Source organism: Pempheris klunzingeri, chromosome 5 (genome assembly GCF_042242105.1).
Source record: "Pempheris klunzingeri isolate RE-2024b chromosome 5, fPemKlu1.hap1, whole genome shotgun sequence".
Lineage (NCBI taxonomy): Eukaryota > Metazoa > Chordata > Actinopteri > Acropomatiformes > Pempheridae > Pempheris > Pempheris klunzingeri.
In genome coordinates, this window is record NC_092016.1 from 18,762,545 (window position 1) to 18,783,997 (window position 21,453).

The 21,453-nt window shown below is 43.0% G+C and overlaps 1 protein-coding gene across 1 annotated transcript; it reads right to left on the reverse strand.

The window, feature by feature from the left end:
• Nucleotides 1-33: 33 nt before the first annotated feature.
• Nucleotides 34-21,438, reverse strand: LOC139200852 (USP6 N-terminal-like protein). The gene is made up of 14 exons (XM_070829987.1): nucleotides 21,261-21,438; nucleotides 10,020-10,093; nucleotides 9,165-9,250; nucleotides 8,946-8,985; nucleotides 8,751-8,831; nucleotides 8,264-8,371; nucleotides 8,060-8,169; nucleotides 6,727-6,775; nucleotides 5,093-5,213; nucleotides 4,493-4,587; nucleotides 4,172-4,237; nucleotides 3,845-3,944; nucleotides 3,249-3,401; nucleotides 34-3,140 (listed from the first exon to the last, which is right to left on the reverse strand). The coding sequence occupies exons 2-14, from the start codon at nucleotides 10,083-10,085 to the stop codon at nucleotides 1,750-1,752; spliced, it is 2,466 nt and encodes an 821-aa protein (XP_070686088.1). The 5' UTR covers nucleotides 10,086-10,093; nucleotides 21,261-21,438; the 3' UTR covers nucleotides 34-1,749.
• Between the last annotated feature and the right edge of the window lie 15 nt (nucleotides 21,439-21,453).

The following is a 21,453-nucleotide window of genomic DNA, read 5'->3' on the forward strand; positions in this document are numbered from 1 at the left end:
TGTCTCTTTGGGAAAGAGAAGACAACAGACAGCTAAGATTTGTCTCTTTATAAAACTCAAATAAGTAGTTGCATAAATGTACATAAGCTTTGGTCCGAGCCTCAACATCACAGGAGGCAGCGATGTACAATTGGTGGTCAGGTCACGTGACTAAAGATACTCCAGCAAGCCAAACAGACTTGTGTGCAGCCAGGATCCAAGACCAAAGTTCATGAACAACGTGTGCTGTCATCACTCCCTAAAATGAAAATAGTTTTTAGCAGTAACCTGGAACTCCATTAGAAAACAACTGAATACCTAAAGAAGAATTGCAAAACCTCTTGGTAATGACAAAGGTCAGTGCAAGAAACAAAACTGGTGTTTAGACAATGTATATAACGCAATATATATATATAACTGGATGAAACAACAATGCAAACATGTTTGACTATTAGGTCCTTGTACAGTATATTATGGCTCAATTTCCATTACTCGAGCTTTTGCTCAGACACCACAGTCTGGCTCTAAAACATAGCTGTGCATTAAATGACTGTAGCTTTGATTTCATTCTCGTCTCTCCCCGGTCTGACAGTTTACAACAGTGGAACAGGGGGTCTGTCCTTGCATTGGGTCTAGCTTACCAAGTCATTTGGCATGTGTAAGGAGGAGAGGACTGTATGCACATTCATAAATAAGCATTATAGGTTGCATTTATGTCACGGTCAGGACTAGTCCTCCCAACCGCCTCGTCACTGGACATTTCTAAAGCCAATAATTGTCAATTTGTAACAGATCTGACCACTAGATGGAGCTGCTCTTCATATATATATATAGATATATACATGAAACCGCTTGCTATTGCTGTGAAATCAAGTGCTGCAGAAACAGATATAACACTGAAACTGACGGCATCGCAACACCTTAAACAACGAAAAAGGAGAAAAACACCCACAGAGTACCCACTGCTATTTGCCTGGGAGAAGAAAAAAAAACCTGACTGGGCTTCATGTGAATGAAAACAGCTTCAGTATTTACACCAGTGACATATTGCACCATGTCTTTTCCCTGTTGCTGGTGGTCACAACTTTAGCAATCCTTTTAAAAGTTGGCATGCAAACTGTTTTGGTGCAGCCTGGGTTAGTGGTCCTTTGTTATCAAGTATTGACCTTGAGATACAGCAAGTAAACTGTGTTACATCAACAGTTATTCATTAAAGGTTGACATACTGTTAAGATGTGTGAGCCTGCTCACAGTTTAACATAAATGCAGTACAAATGTATGGGCTTTAGTAAAGATGACCTTACTCTGCAGCCTCGAAAGCCCTTGTGTTAGAGTTGCTACCCTCAATGTGCTGCCATCAGGTTAAGACACTTTGTCTGGGGATGAAGCGATGGTGAAATCTGAGGAAATTTCTCATAAAAATCTGTCAAATTGAAAACCAAATCTGGTCTCACACACTACTAAGAGCAGGCAAGTTAACACCCTCACTTTTTGTGCAGCAAACAGTAACACAGACAGCAGTTTTAAATACAAGTTTGACTTAGAAAAGTTAACTGCCCTTGCAAAAAGGTGCAAGTATCACACATCTGTACATATCGATGAAAAACATCCTTTCACTCATACACACACACACACACACACACAACTTTGGCACACTGATAAGCTACTGGCCTCTCGCCTCTTAAATGGCTTTGAAAATTAATCAAGCATTAACAGAGAGTCTGAATCGTATTGGCAGAATCAGTAACACTTGAATGGTACTTGGAAACTTCAAAAGGTCACTGATTTGGGCAGCTGCTGTCCACCTGGAGGCATCCTGCAAAAGTCTGGGCTGGATCGGACCAAGGGTACCCCTACAGCAGACTGTCCTGAGGGCCTTGAGTGGCCTGGCGGAGACCCAGTGTACAACAGTGGTGCTGGGAAGGCAGAATGGTCCCTGGGGCCCCTGGAGAAAGGCTTAGAGTAAGCGGGTGAGGTGGCTCTGTGTGTGTCTGAACAGCTGGTAGCACTACACTGGAAGGGAGTGAGTTTGTCAGCAAAACTTGGTGGAGGAGGGGGAATAATAGAGTCCTCCACCCAGCTGTCCTCTCCTTCATATTCTGGCTCCTGAGGCAAACTGGGGAGAGTGCACAGCGAGGGAGGAATAGGAGAAGGCGAAGGAGGGGTGAACACAGGAGGTGGAGGCAGAGGGTAGAGAGCAGGGTCATAGTCTCGGTCAGTGGTAAGTGCGCCTTCGCCATGCATGCTGGGAAATTCCTCGGGCGTGGAACCCAGCAGCCTCTCCAGGTAGCGGTCGTCTTCATCAGCCTCAGAAAGGTTGTCATACTGGGAGGTGTTGGAGGGCCGTCGGTCTCCTGCGGGCACTGGGACGTAGAGAGAGACTGGGAACTTGGTTGGCTTTGGAGGAGGAAATCTGGGAGAGGAGGAGGAGGAGGAGGATGTGGCGAAGGCGCGGGGAGGGGGCTTTGAGGGAGTTTTTTTCTGTGTGAGGTCGAGAGACGTGGGTGGTTTCGGGCATGGTTTTGGAGATGGCTTCATTTGAGTGACGAGTGGTGAGACTGAGGGGGGGGAAGGGGAGCGGTGTTGAGTCTCTGTGCCAGTCTCCAGGCAGGGTGGTGCACTCTCCAAAGGCCTTTGGTCACTCTGCTCAGGGTAAAACAAAGGTGGAGGTGGCAGATCTGGCAGGTTCATCACCTCCTCCTCATTCTGAATGGTAAGAGCGTCAAAAGCAGAGGGCTCATAGGGTGGGGGCCAATCCACAGGATTTTCCTGGGTCCCTCCAGGCTGGCTCTCCCGTTTTCCCCCATCTTCGGTCTGGCTAACCTCTGGAATTGACTTCTTCACATCTCCGTCCAACCTAACCTCAACACAAAGTTTGTCTGCTTTTGGAGGTAATGGAGGTGCCCTACAAGGCCTTAAAGAAGGAGTTCCTTGTGGGTGGACAACAACTGGGTCAGGTGAAGGCAAAGGAGGTGTGTCGTGAGGCTCTGCAGGAGACGGGGTCTGGTGTAGGGTGGTGTCTGTTTGCTGGGCCTCTACACTGGGTTGGCTGTGGGGCTGCAGGCTTATTTTGACCTCCAGAGGCGAGTCCGGCTGCAGAGGCAAAAGGAGAACTGGTCTCTCTTGACCCAGAGGTTTCTTTGGCAGCTCTTCTGACTTGGCTAAAAAAGGAAATGGACATAGTAAAGCAAAAAAATTATACTTTACAATGTATCAGACAAAGAGGTGAAGATACTAAAAATAAAGGAAATAAAAGAATAAAACCGCACCTGGGGGAGGTTGGTCTAGTTTTTTACTACGAAGCTCAGACATGGCAGCCTGTAACTGTTCAACCACCACATCATCAGGCAGGAAGAAAGAAACAGCCAGCTGCTCCTGGAGAAACTCCCTCAGGTCCTCCAACTGAAGCTTCTGCAGGCGCTCTGATTGGACACACACAATAAAGACACAAAAGAGAGGCAAGTCTATGAGTTTACACTTTCAGTAACCTATGTGATATGGTGAACCATGAATAGAAATTATATAGTTAAAGACAGTACTGCGACATAGGCCTAATCTTTAAATATCAAGTACAAAAGTGGCTCGTGTAAAGAGTCGTTTTGCAAGAACTCCTCTGTGCAGAGGCAATGCTCGTGCAAGCATCCAATGAAAAGTCAGCTTTCGATTATTCTCCACAGCAACCACTTACATTATGTAAGCCATCCAGTTAGGAGGCAGCCAAGCGAGAGGCAGCGTGCGATGTAATCCACACAGTAACACTCACTGGTATAGCAACAGCAGCCATGGCTGGATCTGGGCATGAAGCTGTTTTGATTCTTTTAGCACGGCACAGCACGGCAGACAACGCAGTCACCCTCATACTCACTCTTGTGTAACTTGAAGGTTGTGTAAGCCATCGCATTCAGCACCTTCTCTCCCTCCAATATGTAGATGTCCCATAAACGCAGGGTCAGGGTGAAAGGAGTCTATTATGTAAGACACACAGGAGCAGAGAGTCAATCTGATAAAAAATTATAAAACAACTCCAGATGCGGCTCCATGTTCCACAGTCAAAGTAATGGAATGCACTGTGATATATGGATTAATGACGGAGTTTAGATGCAGAATACATGTGGGATTAGACAAACAGAGGGGATCTGGACATGGGAGATTCATGCAGTTCATGCTCTTTGAGGAAAATTTTAATACTCACTCTGTCAATGAAGCACTGCAGAAACCATTTGGTGGTGTAAATCCCTGTTGTCATCTGCTCCTTGTCCTGCGGGGAAAGAATGAATGAAAAATAGCCTCTATGGGAAGTCACTCCTCATAATCTGTTCTCAGTGATAAATCTCACTTTCCAAATAGTTAAGCGTCTTGGACTCTCCGCAACATTCTGCATGTAGCCTTTTGCAACGTAAATCAATCAAATGATGAGAAATGGCCTAAATAAATTGTCTACAAAGACATCAGCTGGCTCCCTGTCTCCTGGATGGACAGAAAGCATGAGTCATACAGATGTGCTTTAACCTACCAGGTGTTTCTTCAGCTTTGGCAGCATTTTGGAGAGGATCAGCTCGTGGTGGGCCTGGAAACGGTGCAGCTTGGGAAATCCCGGGATGAAGAACCCTAGCACAGTGAAAAAATAAACCAGCAGGCCATAAATGGTGTGTGGTAATGGTACAAGCATAATCTTTACAAATGAAAAAGTATTTTCCCCCATAAAACGGCTTCATCAAGGGCGCTGAGAAAACATGAACAATTTGGTGAATTTGCTTTCACCAACATGAAATGCCTGTGGTTTTACTCAGTAGCTCATTCTAAGTCATACAGTACATTCAATGGAATTGAAAAACAAGAAAATGTAGCTCTTGAAGCTAAATACTCATTAACAAAAAACCATTCACAATCATGAGCACACATTTTTTTAATACACTCGCACAAATCACATTTAGAAATTTATCTCATAAGCACATTAAGGACTGAGTCACATTTTCACTCACACAACTCACACACACCTGCATATATTGTTATAGTATTGACCCTGTATTTTTTTTTTTTTTTATGAAATCAAATTATGAGATTTAATGTGCTCAAATATTAATCAGCTCTGCTTCTCTTCTGTCCGTCTCACCGTGCATGGCATGCTTGCTGTTGGTGAGGAGCTGGGACATAGCCCAGAAGGCATCTTCCTCATTCAGGTACATGAGCAAGATGGCAGCGATCTGACTCATCCCCTGGCAGTAGCTCACCTCCTGGGGAAACAGAAGAGAACAGACAGGTTCAATTAAATAGACTGGGCAAATGAGGGGAATTATTCATAATTTAATAGTGCACGCAAACACACAGAGGCTGAGAGACGAGGGAAGGAGAGCACCTGAATGTCTGATGTGGTCTGAAGGCAGACTGTGGATGTGTGTGGTTATGCTGCACACGAGGAGCTACAGACCTACTGCACAGGCAGCTAGGATATTATAAACACCTTAACCAAAGGTTGTTCAAATATTTACTGTAGCCCAACATACATTCTCAGTAATGTTAACTGTCTCCAGCTTGAATTACTGCCAATTTGACTCCACAATGATTCAATGATTTACACTGAACACATCGCCCTTGGCAAGCACAGACACACAAAACCTGACATGAACTTGGTATTTGTCCATATTAAGGCCGATTTATTGCGCAGCTAGAAATTGACACTCCGATGAAACCCTTTAAGGAAATACAGTAATATAAATATAAATAAGGTCCCACTGAGGTCAAACTACACATTCTCCACATTCTTCTCTACCATCACATAGACATAAGGACAAACACCCCCCCCCTCCCCTCCTTCTTTCTCTCTCCTACTGACCCAGTTTCATCTGAGCAGTGTGTGAGAAGAGGGGAAAAGGGAAAAGGGAACAGCACATGCCCATTTCCTCTGGCTTGAACACCTCCACACAGAAACGGGCTACAAAGCCCTGCCAGAAAAGAAGACTAGCGTTGTGTTTTTGTGTGGGGAGATGTAATGTACTGTGCACGAGACCGTCCTTGGGTAATATTTCCATCCCTACCAGACCATAGCAATCTGTGCTTACACAAGAATTAATGCTTACGGATTAATCTACATGCATAACATGAAATTGCACATAGAATTACTGCTTGGTTTTGAAAAGTGAGATTTCATCCTATGGAGACAAACTCTGGCTTATGGTGGAGAAAGTGTGGAAGGGCTTTAAAGTAGATGCAATGAATCATCGTCATGTCTGACCTCAGGATGTACAACTGCATTTCAAACACATTATTATGAAACTTAATTACAATTAATTAATACAATTAATTAAAACTGCCTGGTTTGGGGCTGTCAGGATGAGAAACAAACACCTGAGGTGGACAAAGTGTTATTTGTGTGTTATTATTTTTCTGAAGGTGCATCTTAAATCAAGAAAAGCAGGCTCATTTGTACCGTCTTTGCTGTTGAAGGACGGGGGTGACAAAGAGGAACTTGGACTAACAATGTGAGCGCTAACTGTGGATATTGGTTCACTGGTGGCCTGACTGCTACGCTGTGTTGCTGCACATTCAGGCAGAGCCACACTCATAAATAAAAGATGTCACCCACGGTTCTAAAAACAAGAACGACAACAGATGGGTTTAAAGTGGTTGGCCTGTTCTTTGCTGTATGGAAACGGACGCACTCGATGGACTAGCAGCTGACGTGCTGTGCAGTTAGCACAGTTCCATATTATGTAATTCACACTTGGTTACCCACACAAACAAACTTACCGTGTTGTAGACAGAGTAAGCCGCTAGTACATGAAACAGTGCCTGCTGCCTAGAAAAGGAACAGAGAAACCACATGTTAAAACAAGAATATGGTTCCTTAGCAACAATCAAGCAAGCTGTGTTGGACTATAGCGGAGTAAATTACATGAAAATACCCCAAGGCCATATGAGTAATGATCGCTCAACCACCTCATTGTTAAATTAACTCCATCAATCAGCAAAGACACCCCCGAGATTTCCATCACATAATATCTTCCAAAGCATGCAGCTTCCATCCAGTTCCTGTGACCATGGGGTTGTGTGCTACATGGCTGATTACATCTGGTCTCAACTGCTTCAGACAGTGACCACAAGGCAGCAGCTGTGTGTGTCTGTGTGTGCGAATGTGTTTGTGAGTGGAGCGGGGGCCTTAACAAATGTAATGTAGACGAGAGAGGATGTCTCCCCTTCAGGCCTCTATAGTAAATATGTGTCTTGTAGGCAGTGACAGAGACAGGAAAGGAGCTTTAAATAGCTGTCAGTGTCTCAGTGTGAGTGGGACAGCTGTTGACTTGCAGGGAAGGAATGGGCAGCCAAGCAGGATGGAGCAGTGTTTTGGTCTGTTTGGACTCAGTGGCTTTGAATTGAAGGGGAAGTACGTTAGAAAGAGCACGAGGAGAGCCCTCAGTCGCACTCTCAGAGAGTTAACCTGACAAAAAAACAGGATAAATCCACGGCTGTCAGATTTTCAAACTCACAGTTGCCCCACAATCACGTTCTGAAGCTCATTTAATGTATGTTTAAGGTACACTCTTTATGTATTGGCATTTTATTGATGTGTTATCTCAGAATAATACTGTCCATAGTGTATCTGTACGCTTGATGTCGGTGCACATTTCTGTATGAATGCCATTTCCTGTGGGGCTTCGTGCACTGACAGGAAGGCTAATAAAACAGAGGGAGGAGGAAACCGCTTTGGTTTGTGTGTGTGTGTGTGTGTGTGTGTGTGTGTGTGTGTGTGTGTGGTGGTGGTGGTGGTGGTAGGGGGGGGGGCACACACTGTATGAGGCAAACTTGAATAAGTGAGGTGTCAACGCATATCATACAAAATGGGTTTAAGAAATTTGTTATGAAAGCTACCTAAATTGTGTATTTTACGGGCTAAATGTCATCTACATGAACATTAGCAGCGTGTTTACTTCAATAAATGCAACGTGATAGGTACAAATTACTCAGAGCTTCTGGGTGTAATAGTGTAAAGGAAGGAATGAAGAAATCATCATACCGCATCACGAACGTTTGTAGATAAACTGGAAAAAAAAAACAAGCTCTGCCAGACTTGACAAGAACTCACTTGACCCCAAAGCGGTCCATGAACATGATGTGGTTCCTGAAGGTTCTGTTGACGTCCAAGTCTATCTGTTTGATCTCGGTGGAGAAGCTACGAGCCTGCTGCTTCATTTTCTGGAGGATAGAAATAGGTCAAATATGTTATAAAAATGACACGGTTGTCAGAATTGAATTTTAGAGAACTTGTCATCACTTTTAAGACTCGAACCTCATATTTTCCTTTGTTATCTTGTTTGACTTTCTCTACATCCAAAAGCAAGGCCCAGGCCTGGCCTCTCAGCTGCAGAGGGATGCCTTTATATACACGCTTCACCAACTGAAACACATGTGAAGGAGACACATCAACGGACATGAGCAGGGACTCTCTAAACATAAAGGGACGGTCATCACCACAAGAACCACAGGACTGTGGCAGAGCGACACACATAAACGCTGCTTTATGTGATGTTGTCCTGTTAACTCTCTTGAATGACACGGACTCATCACATGCACTCATGTACTTGCTTTAGCCGTCTAGTCCAGAGAGGAGGGAGGGATAAGGGAATAAGCTGTGTTTAAAAGGGGAAGGGCAGAAACAGAAACGGAAATAATACATCACATAGTTGAGTAAGAAAAAGGGCAGTGAGGGCTAAATTAAGCACGCTGACGTGTCTGAGTGCTGAGTGTTGGATGAGCATCACTACAAACTTACACACCTTTTCAGTGTTCTTGTACTTGTCCCAGTTCTTCGCCATCTTCAGCCATTTCTCCACTCGCTCTATCTCCTGATGCTTTCGCTTGGGAGAGAGAAGACGAACACACGTGTGGTCGACTGCATATGTGAAAGGGTCTAAATGTAAAACGTGCAAGGTAAAAATCTGGGCTTGCAATTCAATTTTAAAAGATGATACCTTCTCTTCAAGCACACTGGGTGTTGGCAGCTCTTCCTCACTGTAGCAGAAACACAGAAATACACAACATATAAGAAATAGGGACACTGAGAGGAAAGATTATCACTAATATGATACATCATCATTACATGGGCAAGTTGAGGGAGAGAAAGAGGGTAAAAAGGGGAAATACTTTCACTGATTCAAACCAACACAAGAGACTTAAGTCAGGTGACTTACTGCAGGAAGCCAAAGCGGTCAGTGACCTTATAGATGCTGTAGTCAGCATCCTCCCATGGGTCGATGTTGACACCCTGCTGCCTGCCCTGAAACAACCACATATCATAATCCGCATTAGGGAGTGCTGAATGCAAAATAAACAGTTTGAAAGTGACTTGAGATGGTGCTTGTGTGGGCTGCAAACAAACTGATACAGACAGACTAAGTAGAATAAACTGAACATGTTAGGATGAGGTACATACGACAGAGGATGTTTTACAGAACTGAGGCAAGAGCAATAACAAATGTTTTTTTTTTAATCTTGTTCACTTGTTTGTTCCATCAACCACTAAAACACACCAAAAGGTCCAATGTTTCTTGCCTTGTGGTTCACATGTGGTTCTCTTGTTTTCCTATTCCTTATGTGTCTCTTTGTTTTAGCTCTAATTAGTGAACTGCAAATAAAACATCCACAGTCACAGAGTCATTAATTGATCGTTCCAAGAAATCCTATTTTCTCTGCCTGTTGTAACAAATCAATTCTGAGTTCACACATTGCAGGCGCGACACGCGGCCTCTCTACACAGGAAAGACCATCAACTACCCTGGTTTGATGGGTTAGATAGACCTTGGCTGTCCTTCTTTGAAGATATTATGTTCCAAAGGATCATGACTATACTTTTTAGGTTGGTTTTCATAAACTGTGGCACCTGAAATCTGTCCCAAAGAAAAGCTGGTCAGTGCAGGGAAATGCTCTGCTGCACCATGACAATTTGCAAATTTTCAAGCTACAAATTATTATTTTATTATTATTTGTGTTTATCACAAAGGTCCTGAGAATTAGTTAGGGGATGGTATTCCTGCGCACTCACTTACCTTGTCATACTTAGCGATGATTTCAGCACGTTCCTCTGCTATCAATGTGTCTATGTCCTTCTTCATGTCAAAATCTAGGGAAGCAAACATAAATGTCATTCATAATCATAATGTGAATACATTTTGTTAGTGGTGGGTCACATTTGTTTGAGAAACGTTCAGTGCGTCCGTCATAATAACCGGAGGTGTTTTCAGACGATAGAACAGGCATCATCTTAAACCTCAAGATGAAAAAGACCACGCAGCATGCTACACCTCCCTTCCATACATCTCACCATCAAATCAATGTAATATTAATAACTTACTGATCATAGCCAGGATTATGCTGATGCTGTGTACCATACTGTGGATGATTAGGGCTGTATCACATTTGGTTCTTAACAAATAAACTTCCCATATAGCACGCTGGAGTCAATAAGGAGTCAGGGTGTGAAGACACAAGCCACAGTGCCATCAGCAACTACCCCTCAGTGTGCCCAGAGATTCAGCTGACAAACAGTTGGCACCATTAGACTGCAGCACAGGTTTACACATTCTCAGTGTGAAGGTATGATTACTGGCACTGTACACTGAACATGACAGCAATGAGTCCCTGCATTTAGGACTTAAACAGTCTCTTACTCACGTTCTTCCAGCATCATCAAAATGTCAGGTCGTAAATCAAATTAATTTGTGAGATGTGGGCAGCACCAGTCAGACTGCGAGTGGATCAGAACGGTTTAGCCTGAACCCCTAAACCTCTCACATTAACAAATAATCTGTGCAGGGAAATGGTTCCAAGGAAGCTTTACCTCTTTTTTCCCTCCTTGATTTTGGAGTGTATAAATAATACCCTTGTGTATTTCCAGAGTCAGACATGTTCATTACTTACTGATCAAAAAAATCATCCCAAGGCTATTTGAGGGTTAATTGTGAACAGACAGGCAGAGTAGGTCAGTGGGCCATGAAAAAGTACATGTGAAATGTGACAGTGGCAGTCATTGGACTGTATGTCTGTACTATGTGTGTTTACACGCATGTAGTCAGCTCCTCTTCCTCCTCCTCCTCCTCCTCCTCCTCCATGAATTGGTGCTAACTCACAATCCTTAAGAAGCAAGACAGAGACAAACCAGCCTGATCCCACGAGGAAAGACAACTGAGAGCAGAGCTGTTAGTGAAACCAGAACTCCAGTGCTCCTGGAGCCTCACCCCCTCCTTCTCTCTCACAGTATAACCCCTACCTGACCCCGGCCTGCTCCTCTAAGCCGGCCTCTAGCCTTCCCTGGGCTGATGTGCTCAGCTGGTAAGCAGTTGTTGGGGCTCAATAATCGCCCAGGAGGGAACAGCCTCACCAATCGTTTGCCAGATCAGCATCTCAGAGTGATGTCTGGACATTAAGAATATGCCAGTTATGCCTGGCAGACACAGTGGATAATGGGTAATAACAGAAACAAATAACAGACACAAAACCCACAGCAGTCACAACCTTTCAATGTGCTGTCGTCATTTAAGCATCAGGGTTAAGGACTTGCTACTATACTATAGACAACAAGGCCTTTGTTATGCTGCGACCTTAAATACTGTCATGGGACGGATGCCCAAGCTAAGAAAATTAGGCAACATTTAAGTCTTTGAAGAGACAAGCAAGGAAATAGAGGTCTTTAACTATCAACAGAGATATAAATGGCTTAGTGAGCTTCAGCGTGTTACAGAGACAAGCAGTCCAAAACCAACATGATTTACTTCAGAACCATTCAGTGCTTTTCTGAAGTACACTGTCTTTTGGTTGGTGAGGTCGCACGCTGTAAGGAAAACTCTACAGGCAATGAATGCTGTGTGAGGAATACTTTCACTGACGCTTTGACAGCATGTGTCGCCGGCTGAATCCTCAGGCAGTAGGCATGTCTGACATGCCTTGCAATAACAGGTGTGAAGGCACCTGCCACTTCACACAAAGACCCTTTAAGATTTCCCTACAGCGCCTTGTGTTGACCAAGAGACCTTTCGTCTGTAGTGATGTGACATATTTGATGCCAGAGCAGTGGGCACACTGAACACTGAGTTAAGGGGGTGCATCACAGATCAAATTACAATATGGAGCTTGTTTGTGCAAAAATTAAACATAGCATAAGATAAACTCGCAGTAACATCAACATTGTGTGCTCATGACATTATGTAAATATAAGTAGTGACCAGTTCATACACTGATGTAACCACCACAAATAAAGTTGAGGGTAAAATTGCAAAAACCTACCGTCCAGAGTTTTCATTTAGAGACTAACTCTGTGTGAAGCGGTGTAAACTAAACATTTAAAATATCCATTCAAAGTATGCACTATAGGGCCTTCTACACAAAAAAATAAAATATGGCAGAAGCTATGGTTTATTTTGCATCTACCTTTTTCCTACATTCAGGACTTATCATTAAAGATGGTTATATTGATGTGCCATTTCCATTTCATTAGGTACCAGGTCTCTCAAACACCACAAAAACCTGATCTCAAAACCCCAGCATCCAGTCTTCTCCATCAAAGCAACAGCTGAGTCTCTTATCTGACAGGTGGTCAGTGAAACTGGACCACTGAGCAAATGGTCTCTGCTGTTCTACGCTTTCCTTTTTACAATTTCCCTTTTCTCGTCCATCTCAGGTTAAACTATTTCAGGCTTTTTGAGGCGTCAGCATATTTTTCTGAACAGCTGAGTAAGCAGTCTGTATGGTGCTGCTAGTGGTAGTACTTTAGGGGAAGGCTTAATTTAAAAGTCTGCGGTGATCAGGCTTAAAGACGGAATTAATAACTAACCTTAACTTTCTGTATGTCGTTGCCCTCTCCAGCAATGGAGGAAATCAACTACAGAAAATGTTTACATTAAAAATGACTTGAAAAAATGGGTTGAAGCCTTTTTGTGCCATTATCTATCTATCCATCTATTACCGCATAACTTGACACACCCGATCAGATATTTAACATTATTGTAAGGTACGATACACAGTACTAAAAATAGTGAATAGAGAAGGAATGACAATATACTGAAATACAGTTCAAATGAAACAAGCATTCATGAGAGAATTTCTATTCGTTGACAAATACTGTACATTAATATATACATTAAAAATGTCCTAATACCTGCATACAACTACATTATAGTGTTATAAACTAATTATTATATGTTTATATGCTGCCTGTAAATGCTAAATTCGGAGTCTTGTTAACCTGAAAATATTTTACTAGCAAATGGATATAAGGTAAAATCACCAGGTAATCATCTTATTTTCTTTTCCTGGCTACAATTCTCAATTCATAGGTGAACAATTAAAGTCAAGAGAAGACAGGACTATCAAGATGGTCCTGGAATAAAACAAGTTGGCGGTTTGGTGCGGTTTTTAAACCACCGTTGATTAGGTAAATTGGTGTGAAAGGTCTGTTACGCTTCATCCTTAGGTCCCAGCTGCTTACTTCCTGTGTTGAGTCTCCAGACTGCTGATAGTATTGTGTTGGGGTCAGGAAGAAAAGGAAACCAGTGACCGCCACTCCTTCAACAACAGGTTCAATGAGAACTGCATAAAGAGCGCAACAACAAAATGGGTCTTCCTCCAACTAAGGAAAGCATTTTCTGACAAAGCCTCAAATTATCCAGACTTGGTGTTTGTAGTCAGCAGGAAAGACATGAGTAATACCACATGGTGGTCAGTTCACATTAACACCACTGGTATTTTGCTTGTGAGTCACCAAAAGAGCTGAGGCCGCTCCTCAATGTGCACCCTGTCAAAAACATTACATGTTGCGGTTGGTTGAAAGAAATTTACTTTGAGCAGCTCTTTTCAAGTGGCAACAGGATAGGTGGCTAGTTATGGCGGGGATCAGGGTGTCAACCAGATGGAAGCTGGTGGAAAAAAAGTGAGTAAGCAACAGAAAAGGTCACAGAGTGAAGGAGAGATCAAATACAGATAAACATCACACCTGGGGGAGCTGAGGGCGAATTATTCACATATTTAAAAAACAAATGCTAGTCCTTTCAAACATCTCTCATAATGTAGGTGGAGTGAAGCGGAGGTGGTGAGAAAGTGGTAGGTGGGCCAGTTTAGAGAATGTGGGCTAGAGTATGAAGAGAAAAAACACTTTCCTGTATGGCTAATTTTGAAAACCTGCTTGCTTACACGACATTGAGCCTGGGTCTTAGCTGACATCACTTCCTGTTATGACATAGGACTCTAAATCCAGCCTGCCTATATAAGTTCTCGGTTCAATGTTGTAACCACAAAAGGCTTGCAAACCCTTGCGAATGGCACCCAGCTAATAACAGCTTTAGGCAGAAATGCGGCAGTCAAAACTTCCTTTACTGACTCATTTACAAAATTTCCTGTTTCTATCCATGCACCTTTGCACTATGTTTAGTTCAGAAAAGACCCTAGAGTCATGTTAAAGCCAGATATAGCTAGACTTTTATGAGGTGGAATTATTAGGTAATATTATAAAGATTCATAGTGAATACAACTATAAGCCAGCTCTGCGTGAAAACCTTACAGGTCAAAAACATTACATTTAAATGAGACTTTTACACTGACACTTAACATAGACATTCTGCTGCACCTGTTTACTTTCTACCCTCCTCTTGTAAATATATTTCTACTTTTCCTTGATCCATAATCATCTCTCTTTTGGCTTAAAATCAATCTTAATCTGAGTAGCAGTCAGATTTAAGGCAGAGGATTATACAAGAGCAAAGTCAGAACGAAAGCCTGAGATTAGAAGGAGTCTGGCAGCAGCGAAGCAACTGTGGGAGCCTGGAAACTCAGAGCAGCGAGTTACACTGGACTGATTGAGTTTGGGTTAAGGTAAAGGTAAGTATTTACTGTGTGTGTATGTGCAGTATGTGTGTTTCAGTGGGTAGACATCCTCAGCTGGAGCCCTTAAGTGAAACTGCAACAGGGTGTGGTAAGTTTACACCAACAGAACAAAGGACAGAAAGAAGTTGAAATTAAGTTACTCAGTTGGAGTTCCTTCTATCCGGTTTCATCTTAACTTGTACATGCTGCGCTGCAATCAGGGACCAGTTTATTAGATGTGATAACATTTTCAAAAAAAATCTTCTTTGTGGCTGGCACTCAAACCCTCACCCCAAAGTGCTGATGGTGTGTGACGAAGGAGACGATGACAGATGTTTAGTTCTCTTGTAGCACCACTGAATGATTAGTCAGTGCTGTGTGGTCAGCCAAAGGAGGCTCCGTCTCTGAGATCACACAAACTGGGCCATGCACTCATTCAACCTGGTTAACCTCACAGAGCATAGTCCCATACCGTGCCTCTACTATGACGCATCTGTCATTTATGGTTGTGTTATGAACCATCACATGCTTAGATCGATCGGAAATTTCAACCCACCACGTGCTAAGGACAGGTAAGAAAATACCACCACATGGTGATTATTCAAAAATTTGAGGGCCCTTAAAATTTACATTTCTAAGTGTTAAATAATTGACATTCAGTGCTACATCAAGGGATTTCTTCTAATCTAAGAGGCAACTAACAGAAAACCTTGTCACATTTATGTGATTGAGTCATAATCTGTCTGTCTTCAGTATAACTAAATCCCATGACATCTACACTGTTTCTAAATGTGTGTGTGTGTGTGTGTGAGTGTTAGTGTCTATGCAAGACATTCGTCAGGTATCATAACACATATTAAATTTACTGTTTTTTTGTTCATCTTTTGACCCATGCCATGTGAACAAGACAAAGATAATCATTTCAGTGATTGCTTCAATCAGTACTAATACAATTTACTGCAGTAACTTCAAAGAATAGCCTGTAATGCTCTCTGCTATTATCCCTGCCATTACATTAGCTTCATGCCGTAGGCTCATGGTGACTGTGGGGAACAGGCATATCATTCCCGCTAAGAAAAGGAAGGTGGCTAACAAGCAACCACATGGCTCCAATTTCCACATGAAGAAGTCTGAGATCCCAGATGGCTTCAGAGCTTCAGTTTTTAATGGGTGTCAGGCACACAGTGTGTGCATGCACGGTTAGCCTGCATGTGTCCAAAAGAAGCAGAGAATAGCAAAGATAGCTCTAAGAGACAGTTCTCCATTTTCAGCAGGGACAAGGCAACTGTGAAATGAATCAGAGATGCTATATTTGAGCTAGAGATTTCTTACTGTAAAGTCAAGTTATAAAACTGACAAAGAAGAGACAAAGAAATCACTAAGTCACCCCACAGGAAATCTAAGCAGCCTGGAACGAGATGTTCAGCAGCCGTCCCTTTCTTTAAAAGGACGGTATGGAGTCCAGATGGAACTTCGGAGATGCAGTGAAGCTGCTCAGGCTAGACTGAACTGTAGGCTGGGGGCTCTAGTGTAAGCCAATGATGAGAAACTGGTTTAAAAAAAGCACGTCCTACTGCTAAGTTTGACGTTGTTTGCCATCTTCAAGCATGCTCCAATCTTTTAAGACCATTCGCCACATACAAAACAACGAGGTGTGCACACGAGTAAAACCCAGACACTTCAGTACGATCACTGTCCAGATACATAGTGTAACAAGGACACTAATGTAAAAATGTCAAAACCCCATGCAACCAAACATGTGTTTTGCAGGTGTGATGGTGTATGGACAATGGCCAATTGTTTACCCTTACTCCCAGTGGTTCCTCTCAGGACGTGTACATAGTGGCTATTGACTCATAGCAAAGCATGACAAACAGTGTGCTAATGCAATCTACTCTTGACTGGGTTGAAGCGACCACTGAGACCACATAAACTAGGAAATCAACTAATGAACAGGGAGAAGAATGATACCAAATTAGGTCAATGAGAGAAAACCGCTGGAAAGCCCTGACGGCCAGTCGCAAAATCTCCTCAACAAGAGATTCCTTGTCTTTTCTGTTGTCTGAGCCTCTCTTTCCTCTGTCTGTTTCTGATTCTTTTGTATGGCTGTAGTGTTTGTGTTTATGCACAGAAAATAGCAGCGACACAGAGACTGTGTGACCCAGGGGCGAACATCCAGAGCACAGGGATTGGGGAAAAGCACAAGGCTCAGAATAGCCAGTTGTTCCCCTGGGGCTTTTCTGTCCTCCTCCGCTCTGTATCACCACTGTCACTCTGTCCTTATCATTTTTTCCAAAGCTGAGCACACAGAACACAGATTCACAGACAATACCCACCATGCCAAGCGACCTAACCTTTCCCCCATCTTAACAGAGGAAATAACAAGCTGAGGAAGGGGGCTCTCTATCACCTCACCCTGCATCTGACCCAGCCTGAGAAGAGTCTCTGGTCCTCACTGCTGCCTCCCCCATTACCTGGTGGGATGGTGGGTGGGTGGGGGGGGGTGTCTAAATATAACAATGACCACACAAAGTTTTAAATGCTGGAGTAGCAGGCCAGCCAGAGAGGCCTTGTTTCCCAGAGTGGCAGCACTTTTTCAAGGGGTGGTACGGAGGACTGGAATGTCAAGGGAACAGTATTCATAAACACAAAACCACAGGACCCTGCTGAGAAAGCCACATTCTCATAAATGGATCCTCTTCCTAGCAAGGATGGAGTCCGGACAGTAAAGCCAAAGGAAAGCTCTCAACCCGAGTTTATATAACTAGTACTATTACTAGCACAATTACATGGTAAAAGCTTGGTAAAACTCATGTTTGAATATGAAGTGGAACAATAAATAATGCATGGTCAAGGAACACACAAGGGAAATGCACAATGTTTAGGGAGGTTATGCAATCACACACTGACTGTCATGTTATTTTTAAATTCCATCTTTTACCCAGCCGTTTTCAAAAATATCCTCACTAACTTCACAAATCTTTCTGCAATAAAAACCTCCTTGACTGTACAAAGATGCAAATAGCCAGGTCATAAATAAGCTCATGACAGCAGCAGATCTGATACTCAGTGTATGCCATTACAAACTCCACGCCGCACCACAGAACAGTGCTGGTCTTCACAATGCCGAACTTTTTCAATAATTCAGAAAGGTGAACACATAGTGTGTGTGTTACCCAATGAGTAAGGCCCAACCAAAAGACGGCTAGAGTCAGCTAGTCTTGAATCAAAAGCTGAGCAGAAATTATGCACAGCCCTGTGATGCACAGTCCACTGGTGATTTGGCTATCATAGTTTTCATGTTCAAATTATGTTTACAAGAACAGAAACAGAGGATTATAGTATACAGAAGGGGATCAGCTTTACACTGGAGAGGAACTATAATTCCACCATGATTCAACAACACAAAGAGGTTAAGTATTTGGAGCAAAAACAAATCTGAAGTGGCATCTAAAAAAGACACAAACGTGGAGGGGAAATTCCAAGATAGCCCAATTTAGCCTTTAAACAAATGCCAAAAGACAAACAGCTATTGGGCTATTATCCCATAGAGCGATCACTCATCTCCTCTGTGGTGTAGCCGTTTTCAGTCTAACTGATGATCTACAATCACAACGGCAGCGAGACCTCAATTTCACCAACGATAGTGAGTGTTAGGATCAGGCTAATTTATAGACAGACTCAGCGCTTGCTAATGCTGCACTGGTCTCCGGCTCACTCTAAACCAGCACATTATTGTGCAATGTGATCATCACTCTCTGTGGCAAGCAGGGCTGCAAATAGCAATTCTTTAAGTTGTCAACTAAGCTGTCATTTTGCAACCAATTAATCATTAGGCTATGAAATGTAAGAAAAAAAGTGAAAATTGCTCATCACAATTTCCCAGATGCAAAAGAAACATCTTCACATTACTTGTTTTGTTTGACAGACAGTCACAAACCCAAACATATTCAGTTTACAATGATTTAAAAAGAGAAAAGCAGAAAATGATCACATATGAAAAGCTTGACCCTGGAGCATTTTGGTATTTTACTTTACCTAAATGATTGATGCTCAAAAACAGTTTGAAGAAAAACAATACTTCTTTACTGTCTACATATCTTGTGTATGAATATCCTAAAAAATGTACCAAGAGTCACAATCATCAGTACGGTAGTGTAAATAAGTGTGTTTGGGCAGCTGAAGCCTTTCTGTGTGGAGTTGGCAATGTTGTGTCTGCGAGGGTTTCCTCCAAACAAAAAGACAATACTGAAACTCTGATAAAACATTTCACGAGTCACACAGTGTGGCTAAAGCCCCTCTGTCTTCTGTAGGGTTGGCAAAAGGCTTCACTATCTGGTGCGTTTTGTGACACTAGTGCGTTTGTAGGCCTTTGACATCTATCATAAAGCCGCCATTCAAGCAGACAAACAAGCTATTGATGCCTCTTCACTGAAATAATATTATCAAAACAGAATACCATGCAGCCTGCTGACTGAAGAGAGATATGAGAGAACCAAAGATGGACGTTGAATTAGAAGAATAAGTGATACTAAAACTATTAATTGAATTAAAATGATGTTTTTCCAGTTTTGTTAACTATACCTAAACTTACTATTTGCAATGTGGCTGCAATGCTTTCATCCAGAAAAGACAAATTACATCAAAGCATTTTGACGCCTTTAAGTGATATAACTGCTAATTTACAGAATAAAAAATGAAAAATACTTCATTATCAACACTGAGCATACTTTAAAAAAAATGCTGCCTGCTGACTGAGGCTCATTCACAGGCATAAAATCAAAATAAGGACTCACATGCTCTGCCTCACACGTGGCTCACATCCTGTTGGCACCCGAGAGGGCAGTCAGATCATTGTTCAAGAGCACATTCAAGTGCCTGAACGCTTTCTACAAAGTTCAGTTTGCATCAATTTCAAACAGCGTCAAAGTCAAACAGTGCAGCCGGAGATGCTCTTCAGAGATGATGCGACTCCAACAAATCAGAAAGTTAAGACTTTACTTTGAGCAACATCACAGAGGAATGAGAGAAAGAAATGCTGAGGGTTAGGAGGTTCTCACATGCTACCCATACCCAAAAAAAAGTACTGCATTCGAGCTGTCACCTTTCTGTTGTGGGGCTTCCTCTTCAAACCACAAGAGATGTGCCACACAATGTGGCATACACATTACAGGCTGGACATAGCAACAATACAAAACACAAAGTGCTCCAGGCCTAACAATGCTAAAGGCTTTTGGACGTGTGAATGTGCAGCTAAGCAAGAAATAAGATGACCGTCGGAGGACTGCAAACATGAATGAGCATAAACACACAGCAGCTCATTCACACAATAACATCAAGTCTCCTTCAGCTTCCTTCACTAAAAGTGCTGCACACAAATTAATGACAGTGCATTGTTACAATGTGGGGAAATGGGGAGGGACAACATCACCATCGGGAACATGCACATCTGCTACCTTACACTGAAAACAAAAACACAATGAGGGTGTTGATGCCAGTAGAACAAAGACCACCAGGCATCTGACAGGGGATGAGAGCTAAATCCTGCAGGAGATCTTTCTCTCAGACTGTCTGTAACCTCCCCCACCCGTGTATGAACCAGTGAGACACCCAGTTAACCTTCCAGAGGGGACCACGCATGGCATGGCATGGCATGGCATGGCATGGCATACAGACCAGTAAGTGGCCTACATCTGAAAGCTGGATCTGCATCTGTGGTCTGGTGCAGTGGGCTGTGTAGGGTAGAGACCTGTTTTCTCCTTCGCCTCCCTTTTTCTAATCAAACACTAACCATGTTATCTCGATCACAAGTACAGTTTCTGATCATGACACTCTCTCTCTCATACCTGTCATGCAGTCATTCAGTAAAACGCGGAACTGGCTGGAAAGACTGAAACTGATTGAGAACCGGTTTCTCACGCAGACGTCGCAATCAAACAGGAAGCACATACTTGCTTGTTGGAGTGGATAACAAGAAAATTAAACACATATTGGAAGGTCCCTCGTTGTGGGCACGTTTCTCGCGTGTCCTTTAACAGCTTGAAAGCGGTGATGCTAAATCAGAAATTCCCCCACAGAGGCGCTCACTCACAGAGGGTCTGCTAGACTAACCATCCACTGGTACAATAGGAGGAGTGAAGTGTCCCCTGAAGAACAACCATCAGAAATCTTTTCTATACCTCACCTGCACGTGGGGGCACCACATAGCGCCAAGCACAGAGGTGTACGCGGGAGTAGCCGTCATAATTAGTGGGTGCTGCCTCCTGTATTGGTTTGTAGTGTTTGTGTGTGTTGGACAAGTTGTAGTAACACAAAATGGACCAGATAAAGACACCCAGGCCACATGCTGGCGTTTGCAATGACTGTAAAGTGAGTTCAGAGTAAACAGTAGTAGAGACGATAACACTCAGCAGTAGCCAACCGTGGTCGCTGCTTACCTTTCGGAGTGACTTCCCTTCTTCTTCTTCTTCTTCCCTTCTTCCTCTTCTTCTTCTTCTTCCTCTTCTTCTGTCGCTCTGTACCTACAAGTAGAAAGGAAACCCACTATTTTCATTCTCTCCCTCGCTGCAGAGGGGAGCCGTCGCCCAGACGCTGTCACTGTGCTGGAGGCTTGTCCCCGACTGTCTGCTG